At 43.0% G+C, this 16,325-nt stretch overlaps 1 protein-coding gene across 4 annotated transcripts in view; it reads left to right on the top strand.

Moving 5' to 3' along the window:
• Positions 1-16,325, top strand: part of ACOXL (acyl-CoA oxidase like) — a 348,364-nt gene that overhangs the window by 35,166 nt on the left and 296,873 nt on the right. For all 4 annotated transcript variants that reach the window (XM_077843324.1, XM_077843323.1, XM_077843322.1 and 1 more), the window contains exons 4-8: positions 7,064-7,150; positions 7,503-7,601; positions 10,971-11,085; positions 12,054-12,140; positions 13,926-13,998. In XM_077843324.1, coding sequence (XP_077699450.1) covers positions 7,064-7,150; positions 7,503-7,601; positions 10,971-11,085; positions 12,054-12,140; positions 13,926-13,998 — 461 coding nt within the window. The remainder of the gene's footprint in view (positions 1-7,063; positions 7,151-7,502; positions 7,602-10,970; positions 11,086-12,053; positions 12,141-13,925; positions 13,999-16,325) is intronic.

Here is a 16,325-nt window from a genome sequence, read left to right as displayed (position 1 = left end):
TTGAAGACAATCATGCCCTACATTTTTGTTCTGTGGTATCACTACATGAGAATTAAATGAATACATAGGCCTTACTGGAAAGGTTAAGAATAGAATTAGGGTATGACTCAGGAAATCCATTCCTCTGTATATACCCCAAAAATTGATAAGAGATAGATATTTACTCGGATACTTGTATGCCAGTGTTCATTGCAGCATTATTCACAATAGCTAAAGGGTGGAAACAAACCAAGTGTCTGTCACAGAAGAATGGATAAACAAAATGTGGTACACACATATGATGGAGTATTGCTCAGCCATAAAAAAGAACGAAGTTCTGGTACATGTTACAACATGGATGAACTTTGAAAACACGATGCTAAGTGAAATAAGCCACACACAACACAGCAAATATTGTATGATTCCACTTACATGAAATTTCTGGAATAGGCAAACTCATAGAGATAGAAAGTAGATTGTGGGTTACCAGAGGCCAGAGGAACAGGAGAATGGGGAGTAGTGGCAGGGCACAGAGTTTCTGTGTGGGGTGATGAAAAAGTTTTGGAGATAGGTAGTGGTGATGGTTACGCAATAGTGTGAATCTAAATAATACCACTGAGTATACTTAAAAATGGCTAAAATGCAAACTTTATGTTAAATGCATTGTGCTAAAAGGTTTAAAAAAACCTTTTAAAATTGAACAAAAGTTACGTTAATCCTGTTTGCTTTCACATATATCATTTGTTGCAGAGGACTAATTTTTCTTGTGCATGGATATCCTAGAAATTTGGAGGAAGGGGTAGATTTTGCTCCTGAGTCTAGCCTGTCTTTCCTGTGAGCAGGGGAGGGAGATGTGGTGTGCTCAGAACAGTCCCTGGGAACCCTGGGGTGGTCATGGCAGCCCCAGATCTCACTTCTAGCCCAAGAGCAGCTGGTGGCTCTGCCTGCTTTCCTTTACACCTGCGCATAAGCTGGCTATCGACTCAATGAGGGAGTGTCAGCAGCAGTTCATCTAAGTCATCTGTGCTCCACAGGCCTGGGCCCCTTTTCTCTCTTCCTCCACATCTGTGTTATCCAAAGGCTCTGGGTGTCCCTGAGAGCTTCAGACAAACATAGTTGGACTAACACAGCCAAGTGGTGGCAGGGCCAGGGGCTGGCTCTGAAAGTGACTCACAGTGAGGTTGAGGGGGGTGGAAAAGTGAGAGGTGCCAGGAAAAGGTTTCCTTTACTGAGGGCTTTGTATCCCTGCTTTAGTTTGGGAGCCAGCCCAGGTCTTCTACCAGGCACGCTGATGCAGTTTGAAAGGACTCTAGGGCCCAAAGAGATGGACATGCTTCCTTTTCTTCTTCCCCATGACTGTTCCCCTTTTTCTTTATTTGAACCACCCTACTATCTGTCCAAATTGCTTGGGCTGCCATGATAAAATATTATAGCTCATGTGGCTTAAACAACAGAAATTTATTTTCTCAGAGTTCTGGAGGCTGGTAAGATCAGGCTCCAGCTGATTCAATTCCTGATGAGGACTCTTCCTATAGATGGCTACCTTCTCACTGTGTTCTCACATTGGGATTGGGCATAGAGAGATAGAAAGAGAGAGCACTTCCCTTATAAGGGCACTAATCCCATCATGAAGGCTCTACTCTCGTGACCTCGTTTAAACTTAATTAGCTCCCCAAGATCCCATATACTAACACCATCACACTGTGGGTTAAGACTTTAGCATATACATTTTGGAGGGAATCCAATGTAGTCCTTAACACTATCCTTTCTGGGGTCACCATTGTCTCAAAAACCACCTGCAATGCCTCAGTGTGTTCCATTTGCTCTTGGAATGAAAAGAATCTGAATGCACTCGAAGGTTCTTTAGGGGACCCACTGTTGGACTATTGTGTAGAAAGGGACTGGAAGGGGGGATCCCTCGGTGGCTAAGTGGTTTAGTTCGCCTTCAGCCCAGGGAGTGATCCTAGAGACCTGGGATTGAGTCCTGCATCGGGCTCCCTGCATGGAGCCTGCTTCTCCCTCTGCCTGCGTCTCTGCTTCTCTCTCTCTCTCTCTTTTTCTGTCTCTCATGAATAAATAAATAAAATCTAAAAAAAAAAAAAAAAGTGGGGGGGGGGGCCTGGAAGGGCCTGAGAGACAGAATGATGTGGGTTTATGTCCTGTCTCTAGGACTTCGCAAAGTTCACTCATGTTCCCTCTACGTCTAAGCTCATGATGGGTGATCTTTATTTTCTCTTTTGTTTAGGTGGTGCAGCTAATGATCATTCATGGGCTGTGTTCAGATTTAGATTAATGATGCCTATGAGGAGCTGCCTGCCATGGCTGGCATGTAGTAGGAGCTTGATAAGTGGCCGGGATGGTATCCCCCAAGATGTGGCCTGGAGCCATTCCTGGCAGTCTTCTAGGTAGTGGCTCAGTTACTGGATTGAGGTGAAATCAATCAGCATTCCAGCTCCAGCCCACTAACTTTCCCTGCCATGGTGGTACATCTTTCTTGCTAGTTATCATTTGGAAGTTACGAGGCCCCATCCTTGGGGCCTTGAACCCCTTCAGCCTGTCCTGACCACAGTTCCCAGCCCCCAGGTAGCTCTGACTGTGGCCTACAGAGCCTACTGCCAGCCATCACTGGGCATGTGGTGCTCATGACCTCATGTACCTGATGTAGCTGTCCTTTCACATCTTCCAGATAAGTGAGAAGGAGAGAGGGAGCTTTCCCAAACAAGCAACACAGGTACACATACATTTGGAGATTTTGTTAGGTGTCCTCTCCTTTGTCTTATTTCCTTGCCTCTGCTTTCTTTGGTCTTTCTCAGAACAAATGGGCTTATCTGGGTCTTGTCTGCTGAGGAGGCCTGGAGGTCAGGGTGCCCACTGGGCAATGATGACAGCAGTAGACACGGTGCTCCTGGGGAGGACACTTTACCCTGCTCCCTTGTGATGGATTAGTGCCATTCTTCATTCAGTTTCTGCATCTCTGTCTTAGTGAATTCATCCCCTCCTCCCTGGCTCCTCCTGCAAGCAACCCCTCACCCAGTCCCCACCAAGCAGTTAATGGGCCTCCGTCCATTTAGAGGCTCAGGCCAAAAACTCAAGTGTCACCTGGAGTCCTCTCTTGGCTTCTTTTCACAATTCCAATCCATCAGCTCTGTCTCCAGAATCTACTTTGAATGCCCCTGCTTCTCTCCCCCTTCACCACCATGGTCTGACCACTGCTCACCGGCTTACCTCACTGGCCACTCGGTGGGCATTCCTCTCTGCTGACTGGGCTGAGGTCCATGCTCCTCCCAGGGTGCACCTGGGGAAAGCTTGTGTCAGGCCAGGGTGTCATCTTCTTGGAACCCTCAGGTGCTCCCCCTGCTTCAGCCCCAGTGGGTCAGATTATCTGCCTTTCAGAGAATGTGGATTTGGCAATACACTTATGAGCACCACATTTTAAGTGACCATGTGGATTGGGATCATGCATACACCACCTATGTTAACTGCTGTGGTTTCTGCAAACCTAGAGATTTCATTCACCAGCCCAGTGCTCCTACTAATGACATTTAATGAATGGAGGTTTTTAAAGTGTAGATGAAATATTCTCTCCATTCCCCCTTTCTAAAGAGGAGGAAAGGATTTAAAATCTGGAAAAGGAATATATTTGTAAAGCATGCATTAGCCACCAGCCAGAGAGATTTAGGGGTGGAAAATTCAACCTGTTTTAGAAAAACACTTTTCTTTAACTTGATTTCCAAGATGGTGTATGGGCAAAAATTACTATTTGGATTGATTGCATCTTTCTGGGCTGGAATTAGCAATGTGATTTGCAGTGTGTCAGGATGATTCCAAGGATGCTTTATGATTCTTCGAATGAAAGCACTTCATATGTCAGATGTAACTAGTGAAATTCATCTGTCATATCAGAGCTGTTAGAGTTGGTGAAGCACCCTTTCAGACAGCACCAGACTGGTCACACATGTGGAGTGCAGAGATTAGTTCTTGCTAGAGGCTGGTGACAGCTCTCGGATGGGAGCATCTGAAGCTTCCATTCCCGCCATTACCCTTCCTGCAGGGTCTTCCTTGGGGTTGCTGTGTCCACTAAAGCTCATTCAATTGTAGTGACCCCAGGAAAAAAAGATACCTATTGGTTGTAACTGAAGAGGTGAGAGTGCAGCAGGCTTCCGGCGTGGACCTGTGGGACCTGGTCTCTCTCATGTTTCTGCTTTGTCTCCTTCTTACCACATTGACCCCATGTGTTGTTTTCATGTACCAGCTCTCGTGATCGCAAGAGCAGCCAGCAGCACTAGGCCTCCATGCTTCCAGATTCCATTGCAATGAAAAGAGAGCTCCTTTTGCCTACCAGCTTACCCATGTGTCCCAGAGGATGCTCTGGTTGGACTTACCCAGGTCGTGTGTCCATGCAGAAGCCATCCCCTGCGGCCGTGATATTATATGTATCATGTAGATCAACCACTTCTGGGTCCCAGGCTCATAGAGCTGGGGATGGGGGTCAACATCAGCCATAAACCACTGACTGTGGAAGAGGAAGGCTCCCCAGAGGAAAGCCAGGGTTGTGTGTCTGGGGGAGAGGAAGGCATTCTAACCTGCAGACACAGTCAGTGTCTATACACTTGAGCTCTTCTGTCTTTGTCATTAGTCCCCTACTCCCTTCAAATGGCCCCGTTCCAGCTACCCTTCCTTCTTGTCTTTCTCCTCATCTTTCTCCTCCTCTACTTCCTCCTTGCCAGCAACACTCTTCCAGGGTTTATAAAAGACCAAAGTACTTGGCACTTGACTGTCACTGAATTCTCACAACAACCTTATGAAGTGCTATTAGGCATTAGACAGCTTGGGTTTGGATCCTAGCCCTGCTTACCATCCTAGGGTGCAGCCTTGGGCATGTCACTCTCCCCTCTGAACCTCAGTGTCCTTATCTGTCAAGAAAGGGTGATGATGTGTTTTTCCCAGGGTGGTTGTGAGCATCAGTGGGCTTGTGTATATGAAGCTCAATGCTTAGAATGGTGAGTGCTCAGTAAGTGGGAGCACTCATCCCTCACTGCATTTGTCACATGTGGAGACTGAGGATTGCTATTTGTCCCAGGTCTTACAGCCAGTGTGTAACTGAGCTGGGCTTTGAGCTGAGGCCATCTCATCCCAGGCTGAGGGCCTGCGCATTGTGCAGCATTGCATTTTCCATCAGCTTTCCTGTTTGTTGACTGTTTCTCATGGTCGAGCTCACTTTGCAGACTGGGCCAGTGCCTGGAAGCAGTGCACAAATACTTTGTGACACATCTTCTATATACCAGGCACTGAGCTAACCCCTGAGCAGACAAGGCAGACTGCACATTCAAAAGTGTCATTTGAAAGCAAAACAAAACTGGAGGTATCAGAATTCCAGATTTCAAGTTATGTTGCAAAGCTCCAGTGATTCAAACTGTATGGTGCTGGCATAAAAATAGAGACATGGATCAATGGAATAGAACAGAAAACCCAGAAATAAACCCACAATTATATGGTCAATTAATCTCTGAAAAAGGAAGAATGAATATCCAATGGGAAAAAGTCTCTTCAACAAATGCTGTTGAGAAAACTAGACAGCCACATGCAGAAGAAGGAAACTGGACCACTTTCTTTCATCTTACACAAAAATAAACTCCAAATGGATTAAACACATAAACTTGAGACATGAAACCATAAAAATCCTAGAAAAGGGCACAGGCAGTAATCTTCCTGACCTCAGCTGTGGCAACATTTTTCTAGACATACCTCTTGAAGCAAGGCACATATAAGCAAAAATAAATTATTAGGACTACATCAAAACAAAATGTTTCTCCACAGTGAAGGAAACAACAAAACTATAGTCAGCCTACTGAATGGGAAAATATATTTGTAAGTGACATATTCAATAAGGGATTAAAATCCAAAATATATGAAGAACTAATACAACTCAGTACCCCCAAAACAAATAATCCAGTTAAAAAATGAACAAAAGACATAAATAGACATTTCCAAAGATGACATACAAATGGCCAACAGACACGTGAAAAGATGCTCAACCTCACTCATAATCAGGGAAATGCAAATCAAAACTACAGTGAGATATCACCTCACACCTGTCAGAATGGCTAAAATCAAAAACACAAGAAACAGGTGTTGGCAAGGATGTGGAGAAAAAGGAACCTTCTTGCACTGTTAGTGTGAATGCAAATTGGTGCAGTCACTGTGAAAAATGGTATGGAGATTTCTCAAAAAGTTAAAAATGTAACGCCCTACAATCCAGTAATTGCACTACTGAGTATTTACCCCCAAAGTACAAAAACATTAATTGGAAGGGATACTTACACCTCTATATTTATAGCAGCGTTACCTATAATAGCCAAACTATGGAAACGGCTCAAGTGTCCATTGACAGATGATGAATGGATAAAGAAGATGTGGGGGATACACACACACACACACACACACACACACACACACACGTATATGTAAAATGGATATAATGGAATAGTACTCAGCTATAAAAAGAATGAAATCTTGCAACAACATGGCTAGAGCTAGAGAGTACAATCCTAAGCAAAACAGGTCAGTCAGAGAAAGACAAATACCATATGATCTCACTCATAGGTGGAATTTAAGAAACAAACAAAAAAAATGAGCAAAGGAATTAAAAGGGAGAGAGACAAACCAAGAACCAGATTCTTAATTATAGAGAATAAACTGCTGGTTACCAGAGGGGAGGTGGGTGGGGAGATGAAGAAAATAGGGGATGAGGCTTAAGGGGTGCACTTATGATGAAATAAAATAAGATGGAAAAAAAAGAGTCATTTGGTGAGCTGAACTGGGCAGCCCTGAGGATGGAGAACTGACATTTTTCAGTGTTAGGGTGGCCCCTCCAAGAGAGACAACCATGAGTTATGTCTGCGGAGAGGAACTGGAGCATCTCAGGCAATGGAGGGGAAGGGCATGGATGCCTTACCATTTGTGGGACTTTTGTAAAACTTGATGAGCTGAACAAATGCTCCTCGAATGGAGTTTGGCCAGGGGTTTAGTTGTCATTAACCTCTTGACTGTTGCTAACATTGGTCTATATTGTCCTTGTTTTCAGTGTGGAATAATTTATTGGCTATTTGGCGGTGCAGTCAGGAATCTTGGAAGCCCAGGACATGTAACTAAGTGGCTTCAGCCACTCCAGGTATGGCATGTACCTCAGTAGATGTCTTCTTCTATGGAGAGCCTTTAAAATTCAAAGAAACAAGATGTGTGTGTGTGTGTGTGTGTGTGCGCGCGCGCGCACGTGTGCATGTTTGCAGAAAAAAAAATAAGAGAATTAGTGTCAGCAAGAATCTTGTTCAGAATGAGAATTTCAAGACTGCCTTATAAAAACTTGTGTTTTTTATCATATTAGCTGTCACCAGGCTGAACTCCTAGTTTATATCTCCAGCTCCCCTCCCCTCTTTCTCACTCACATTCTTGACTATCAGAGGTCTGCAGCTAGAGCAACCATCTGACTAGCTAATTCCCTTCTAATATCTGGTGAACTCCAGGAGCAGAAATACACCGGGATGTTTGCCATGACTGAGAGGGGCCATGGGAGCAATGTGAGAGGGATCCAGACTGAAGCCACCTTTGACCTCTCTGCACAGGTGAGGATGCTGCCCATCATTCCGCAGTTCCGGGCTGTGGGAAATCTGTTCAGAACCAGACTCTCCTCCTTCCTGGGGCCAAAGTCCCCATATCTTTAGCTTCTACTCCCCCTGAATAAAGAAACTATTTACTTATTTCACTCTCCTTTGCAGTTTCTCATTTGATATTGGGTTTTTCTAAGAACTACAAAGGAATAAATACATTTTGAAGTTATTTCTTGGCATGAGTTTGGGTCAATATACGTGTGCAAGCATGGGGCATGAGTGTAAGTGTGGCTACTCAGTCTATTCTTTCCATTTTCTGAGTTTGTTTTTTAGAATCTGAATTTTTCCTAGGAGGTTTTCCTGACCCACAAATGCTACTTAGAGGTGATTGGGGTCTAGAATAACAGATTCAAGTAAGGGTTGTATTGGAATATGTTCATCCTTTCCTCCTGCCCATATGCTAGTTCTCTACAATAGTCATTGATGTCCAAGGTCATAGCAAGAATAATGACTGACATGTATTGAATGCTCACTATGGGCCAGGCTCTGTGTCAAGTACCTTCTGTATAGTTTACCGTATTCCCTTGCAATAACTATTCCATAAGGTGACGATAAGCCACGTCTGGTAATTTAGCACGTGTGTGCTAGACATCAGGGTAAGCACTCTATATATAACATTGTTTTAAATATCCTATAGTTTTCTAGGAAGATACTGTTGTCCCTATTTTACAGGTGGATAAACTGGCTCACAGAAGTTAGGAAATGGGCTACGAATATGCAGCTCATGAGCCAGGTTGCTTCAAGTGGGACTGCCCCTAAGAGCTTGGCTTTCCTGCTAGTGGTGGTATGCTGACCGGCCATCTTTTGAGTTTTTGCTTGGTCAGTTTTTTCTTTCCCTAAACCATGATACTGAGGTTGCCTTGCTGTCGTTAATGGGGGAAAAAAGAAACTCCACCCCAGAATTCTTATTTCTTTCTTATTACAGTTTTTTTCCCCCCACAAAAATCATTTCCCTGGGTGGGTCCCATTTTCCCCAAACAACATAAATGATTTAGCTACTTGGTGTATTTCGGCAGCTGTTGCCTTCTGCAGGGGAGTTGCAAAGTTGAAATCATAATGATGAGGAGACTCTGGTGAACACTCTGCCTCTGGTGGGAGTGAGAGAGAGAATAAGCCCATCATAAACTTGAGCCACTGAGAATTGACATAGCATTCATAGCAATGAATTCTCCTTCATTGCATTCTGTGTTTTCCCCTTCATTTCCCTTTTAAAATGTGAGAGCATATCAAATGAGCTTCTCTCCCTTGAGAACTGTTTCAATCTCTTACATTTTTTGGTTATTCACTGCTGTGGGTTGGCTGTTTTATTTTTTATTTTTGGACAGTGGTGCTGATAGTGGTAAGGATAATTAAGAGGTAAGAGAGAGTTTTATTTTTACATTTTATGTTAAATAGCAAAAATAAATGGAACTATGAGCTCTCTGGTCACAGCTTTTCTTTTTTCTTTTTTTTTTTTTAAAGTGCTTTACACTGCTGACCATTTTGTTGGCCTTCAACCACTAATTATGGTAAGAACCAACACACATGGTGTGCATTATTTAGATCCTGCTTCAATGCCAGCATTTTGGCTTATGCAGACTTTCCCAAAGCAGTATTTTTGCCAGAAGTGACAAACCTCCTTTCCCAGAGTGTATCACATGTTAAAAGGGATGGATGGCCTCTTGTCTCTCTCCCCACCCCACCAGATCTTTTCTGCCAGGTCAAGGTTACTACTCCCCTTCCTACCCTCGAGGGTAAGGGTGCCTTTACCACATGTTTGTTTTTGTTTTTGTTTTGTAGTATTTTTGTTGTTGTTGTTACTGCACCCAGCGTCAAATAATTCCTTTCTTTGAGAAATCCTGACTGGCCTGATAAGACAAGGGCAGTCTCCAGAGACTTCTCTTAAAAAGATTCAGTTTGTCCATTTATGTTTCTGAAAAGCGCTTGCACATGTTAAAAGTTTCCTTGTGCAAACATATGTCAGAGAATGTTTTCTTAGGCTTCAAGAATGTATTTCTTGGCCAGCAGGAAAAATGTAGTCTATATACTTTAAAATCTGAACTCTGAGATAATTTTTACATGATCAATCGCTCGTTGGTTTAGTTCAGCCACATCTTCGATATAGTCAGCTCCAGTTAAACGTGCACTTCTGCTCTTTTGCCATTTCCCCTAGGTTCCCCAACCTGTCCCAGGTACTCTGTATTCAGAGCTGGCAGTTATTGTCAGTTCTCCTTGGCATGAGGTTTCAGGGTAACCTGGGTAATGAGCAAAATTAGAAGTAAAGGAGATGCCTGGGTGGCTCAGTGGTTGTCTGCCTTTGGGTCAGGGCATGATCCTGGGGTCCTGGAGTCAAGTCCTGCATTGGGTTCCCCGCAGGGAGCCTGCTTCTCCCTCTGCCTATGTCTCTGCCTCTCTGTCTGTCATGAATAAATGAATAAAATGTTAAAAAAAAAAAGAATTAGAAGTAAAAGGGGGAACATTTACATTGTGATTCTATACTGGTTTCCCGAGAGGAAAAGAAAGAAGACTGAGGTTGAGCAGAGCCTGAAAACAAAAACCCTGCATCTTCTTTTTTTTTTTTTTTTTTTTTTAAACCCTGCATCTTCTTAACCAATGTTAATTTCAGACTGTTTGGAGCTGGAATCCTTGGTCATATTATGGAGACAAACTGGGTGGCATATTCTAAGATTCTTTCCCTTATAAGGTAGAGAATTATTTACGAATGCTTCAGTTTAAGGTCTTATACATTTTAGGGGAACTTTTAGTTATTCTATTCATTGATCAAGAAAATGGAGAGGCAGGATCTGAAACAATGATCCAAAGGCTCAAATGAGGGTTTTTCCCTTTATAAAAGTCAGAATTGTGTGGGCTGAGATTCTAAGGAATGGTGGGAATAGGTCATGGTTGCTTACTAATCTTGCTTGCATCCTGGCATGCAGTTTTGGCCTTCGTTTACTTGCTACTTAAACAACAGAGCCATATCAATGAGGTAGAGATTTTCAAGGCCTATACAAGAGTGAAGGGCATGAGGAACCAAGTGATTTGTCCAGAAGAGGCAGTGCCCAGCAGATAAGATAAAACACACAGACATGGACTCATCCAACTAGGGGCCCCAGATCATTAGATGAGCCATCCTTTCTTGTGAACCTTGCTGGTGGCTTATATGGGAGAGGCTGAGTATATATCACTAGGGGCTTGGGGGTTTAGTCTGCTCTTCTGCTTTGAAATCTTCTGAGTGTGTCCTGCTACACGATGTGGATCTGTTTCACAGTATTCATTGCAGTGAGCCAAGGAATTGAGATGAGCCACCGGAAAGGAAAACTCTGTCATTCTTTTTTTGTGTAGGAGTTTGTGATTGACACACCATGTGAAAATGCTGAGAAGATGTACATCGGAAATGCGATGTATGGGAATTATGCAGCAGTCTTTGCTCAGCTCATCATAAATGGAAGATCACAAGGTTTGTGCTGGCACAGAAAGCTAGAATAATTTTCTTTACTTTTATGATTTTCCAGTAAGTACTTTACCTTGAAAGTGCACTGCACCGGTTTTATTTTGTATAAACTCAGTATCAACTTTATTTCTTAAATCTACACAATGCCTGAATTTATTATTACATTTTGGCATTACAGTAGTCCTCCTCCTTGCCCCCTTATTGACGGTTTTGCTCTCCACAATTTCAGTTGCCTGCTATCAGCTGTAGTCTGGAAGCAGATGATCCTCCTTCTGATGTATGGTCAAAGGGTCAATAGTAGTGTAACACTGTCACATTGCCTACCTCATTCCCTGCATGTCATCTCATCACATAGGCATTTTATCATCCCACAGTGTCACAAGAAGGGTGAGTGCAATGCAATAAGGTATTTTGAGAGACAGAGACCACAGTCACATAACGCTTATAGCATATAGATGTAATTATTCTATTTTTTAAAAGATTTTATTTATTTATTCATGAGAGACACACAGAGAGGCAGAGAAGGAGAGGGAGAAGTAGGCTCCCTCTGGGAGCCTTATGCAGAACTTGATCCTGGGACCCCGGGACCATGACCTGAGCTGAAGGCAGATGCTCAACCACTGAGCCACTCAGGTGTCCCTAATTGTTCTATTTTATTATGAACTATTGTTGTCCATTTCTTACTGTGCTTGATTTATAGATTAAACATGATTGTAGGTATGCAGATAAAGGAAAACACTTGGCATACCTAGGGTTCAGGACTATCTATGGTTTCAGGCATCTACCAGGGTCTTGGAACATATCCCTTGTGGACAAGGGGGTATCACTGTATACACTATTATGCACAGTGCACAGTCCTAGAACTGACTGAATTGCAGAATCAACAAAACTGTATACTACTCCAGGAAATGAATAAAGCTTTAATTGTATCTTTAGAAAAGAGAGTTTGGCAACTGTCTCTTTGCCTTCCTCAGGCCCCCACTGTTTTATCGTTCCTATCCGTGATGAAAAAGGAAGCTTGTACCCGGGAGTGACCGCTATTGATATGATGTACAAGGAAGGTGAGTCTCCAGATGACACTCCTTCTATCCTCATTTGCACTTCCTGCCTGCTCTCAACCCCACCCAAGGAGAGTCTAACCTAACTCACCAAAACAGTGAAGGCAGCAAAGACTCTCTGATTTTGAAGACTGATGAGTCTTTTATGTCAGAACTGTTGGGGAATGTTGAAGATTGCCATTTATGAATATACATTGGTCTTATTTTCTCCCAGCCTCTAGTGTTATCTAGTCATAAGGCAGCTTTGCCCTGAGTAATTTTGCATCCTCTCCTCTTCTTGGACCAGTGGGCTCTCAGAACACAGATTGAGGTTCTCTCTTTCTTGTTCCTGAGCCACGGTCTGGTTTTGGTGCCTAGGAGGCCCTGATGAATCCCTAGGACTGACTTTGTGGATGAGTTTGCTGCAGCTCTTGTACCCCAGACTGAGTGGCTTAAACAACAGAAATGTATTGGCTCACAGTTCTGGAGGCTACACATCCAAGGTCAAGGTGCTGACAGGGTTGGTTCTTTCTGAGGGTTGTGAGGGAGAATCTGTGCCAGGCCTCTCTCTGTAGATGGCTGTCTTCATGCTTACATGGTCTTCTTCCTCCTTGTATGCATGTCTGTGTGCAAATTTCCTTTTTGTAAGGATGCCAGTCCCTTGGATTAGGGCAACCCTAATGACCTCTCTCTAACTTGATTATCTCTGTAAAGACCCTGTCTGCAAATAAGGTCATATTCATAAGTACTAGGGGTTAGAACTTGAACATGTGAATTTGGAGTGGGAGACACAGTTCAACCAATAACATTGTGAGAGCAGACTGTACCTGTGGGCTCTGCTGGTTGTCCCCAGCCAAGGCCAAACCAAGCCAAAGAAACAGGTGGGAGAAGGAAAAAAGAAAGAAGAAAGAGAAGAGGGGGCATAAGATGATTCTTTGGTGGTGGAGGGGACAGTCTCATCTTGTTCAGCCCCTCAGTGTTTATTGACCACTGTCACAGTTGCAGGAATGGGCTACAAGTGGGGTTGTGAGTGCTCTAACTGTATCTCTCAGGATTGACTGAGGCCAGGAAGGCCTCTTGAGTCAAGTGCTGCTGAGAGCAAAGGGCCCAGCTCTTGTGAAGTGGTGCCAGACATTTAAAACACCAGCAACTTCAGAAAGTCTGCTTTGGTCCTTGTAAGCTCCTAAGTGCAACTGTGTCCTTGTCAAGGGGTATTGTTCTAAATAAGGACATTTACTAAAGATTGTTTCCCCCTTAGATTAAATCTTCCTAAGTGTGAGATGAACAAAAAGTAGACCCCAGACTCTGACAGGTGTCATTAGGAAGTAAATCAAGTGGCTTTCAAAAACCTTCTGAGGAGTTGGGTCACCCTAGTCACTCACTGCTGTCCTTGTGGCCATTTTCTCTTGAGTCTTTCTAGGCATTTGACTTCACAAATTTACCCCTTGTTCTGGAAAGGAAGTGTTGGGAGGGAGGAGAAATTTGACTTCTGTATTACTGGGGGAGTAAGTAGCTTTGCTGCCTTCACTGCATTCAGCCTGACATTCCTTCTATTGCTTAGAGCTCTTCCTTTCCAAGTCGCAGCACCCAGATCTTCCACCTGAGCCCAGGAGCACAGAAGGCACAGTTCTTTAAGAAAACAAATACAGAGCGTTCCCATCCTTATCCCAATTAGAGAAGCATCAGCCATCCTGGGAGTAAAAGAAAGTGTTTTGGGTTTTAGTCGAGACAGGCCTGGGAAGTAACAGGAATCATAGTTCTGATACTAGCATGGATTTGCCTCCTGCAGCTGTTTTCTGCTCTCTCTAGGTCTTCATGGTGTGGATAATGGGATTTTAATATTTCACAAGGTTCGGATACCAAGGGAGAACTTGCTGGATAAGTGAGTAGTTTTCACTTTAACTTGGATTGGCTGTACCTATGATCTCATTACTTTCCCAAGCTAGGCCTGGCACCTGGGTCTCATGGGCTGCATATCCAGGCTGTCTTCCAGCCACTACTACAAATTTATTGATCATCCGTTGGAAAATGTACATAAGAAAACAGAAAAAAAATTAAGGTTACCCAAAATGCTATTACCCAGACATAATGATTGTTATGCATACTTTAATGTGTAACTACCTAGACACTTTCTTCCAAGCTGGTGTATCAACAGAGAGGTGTGTTTGCTTTTTACTGAATGAGATCCACTTATAAATTCTATTTCTTATAACTTGTAATTTCTGTTTAACATTATGTCAAATGTGGTTTTTTTAAGATTTTATTTATTTATTCATGACACACACAGACACACACACACACAGAGAAAGAGGCAGAGACACAGGCAGAGGAAGAAGCAGGGTCCATGCAGGAAGCCCGACACAGGACTCAATCCCGGGTCTCCAGGATCATACCCTGGGCCAAAGGTGGTGTCAAACCGCTGGACCATCAGGGCTGCCCATGTCAAATGTTTTTATGCAACAGGAAATACATATATACATTATCATTTTCAATATTGCCATAATAGGCTGTTAAATAAATGATCTATAATTTATGCAATCCATCCTCCTTGTTGGACATTTAGGCTGTTTCCTGAAAACTTTTTTTTTTTTTTTTTTTAACTATTACAGACCAGGTAGTGTTATTGCCTCCTTTGTGGGTAAGGAGGTAAGGTACCACCTTTTAGCTTAGGAGGCTCTTGTAACCAGTGCTGCTTGGATGGATAATGTCAGAGGTGCTCAGTGTCATTTCCCAGTATTCCACTGATGTCAGGGTGAGTTAAACCGTGAGGTGAAGGCTACTTCTTCAGGTGCATTTTAGGAGTGAAGCTCTAGGGGTTCACATTACACTTTGTGGAGGCCAAGAAACTCCAATTGCGTTACTTTTCTCAACAGCATTTCATTTATCCAATAAAAATCCTGACCTATAGTCAAACTGAAATCTGTGAAAAAGCAAGCAAACAAGCAAGCTCTGCATAGTCAGCTTTACTATAGATATTCCTTTAACATTTCACTCTTTTTTATTGCCTGAAAGCTCTTGCCAGCAGATAGATGTCATAAATGCCAAAAGTTTAGGAAAAACGTGTGGGAAACAAACTTTAAAAGGACCATTCTGGTAAATTCTGCCCCCCTCCTGGCCCTGGGAATTGGTAGGAAATAAAATGGAAATAAAGAAAGCATCTTTGCGGTTATCCTGGTGTGTGGGGAAGCCCTTAGGGCCCCTCAGGAGTCACCAGCACCCACAAGAGCAGGTCTGAGCACCACCAGCCTTCCTCAGAGGCATCTGCACATTTTCTGATCACTTAGCAACAGCTCTCCACTCTGGGAGATGGAGAAGATGGAAGGAATACCACAGATGTAGAGCTCCTCATATGTGACCCACCCTCATGAGATCTCAGGGGCCTGACCAGTCTGCCAGAAGCTAGATTCATTGGCTTAGCATTCATCCAATATACTATAGATTAGAAAGTCAGATCCAGCCAGAAAGAAAAATGATAGTGAGCTACATGGTCCATAGAAGACATGAGAATATATAGATTTTTTGTGATAAGCAGGATTTGATTTTAAGCCATTCTATTGGCATATTAAGCTGCCCAATATGTCAGAGAGCAGTAGTGGCAACACAGGTATTTTGAAGGAGGCGCCCCATTTTTGGGATGTTGATAAAAAATGGACCAGTAAATAGATGTTCAGATTCATTGCAATCCTTGTCAAAATCCCAGTTGCCTTTTTTTTTTTTGGCAGAAATTGAGAAACTGATCCTAAAATTCATATGGCAGCACAAGAGGTTCAGAATAACCAAAACAGTTTTGCTAAAGAAGAACAAAATAGGAGACTCACTCTTCTGATCTGAAAATTTACTACAAATCTACAGTAATTGAGATGGTGTCATATTATAGTGGATCCCCCTGAAAGCAGGTGGGAAACAAAAAAGAAAGAACAAAGGAAAAAACCCACTGTAGTATTGGCATAAGGATAATAGGTGGACAATGAAAGAGAATGGAGAGTCTAGGAATAAAGTCTTACATTTATGGTAAATTAATACTCAACAAGGATAGTAAGACAATTTATTGAGGGAAAGAATAGTCTTTTGAACAAATGGTGCTAGGACAACTGGACATCCACATGCAAAAGCATGAAGTTGGACTCTTTTTTCATCCCGTATACAAAAATTTTCTCAAAATAGATCACAGATATAAATGTAAGGGCCAGAACTGTAAAGCTCTTAGAA

This window comes from Canis aureus, chromosome 12, assembly GCF_053574225.1.
Source record: "Canis aureus isolate CA01 chromosome 12, VMU_Caureus_v.1.0, whole genome shotgun sequence".
NCBI lineage: Eukaryota > Metazoa > Chordata > Mammalia > Carnivora > Canidae > Canis > Canis aureus.
This window is presented reverse-complemented; position numbering and strand designations above follow the sequence as displayed.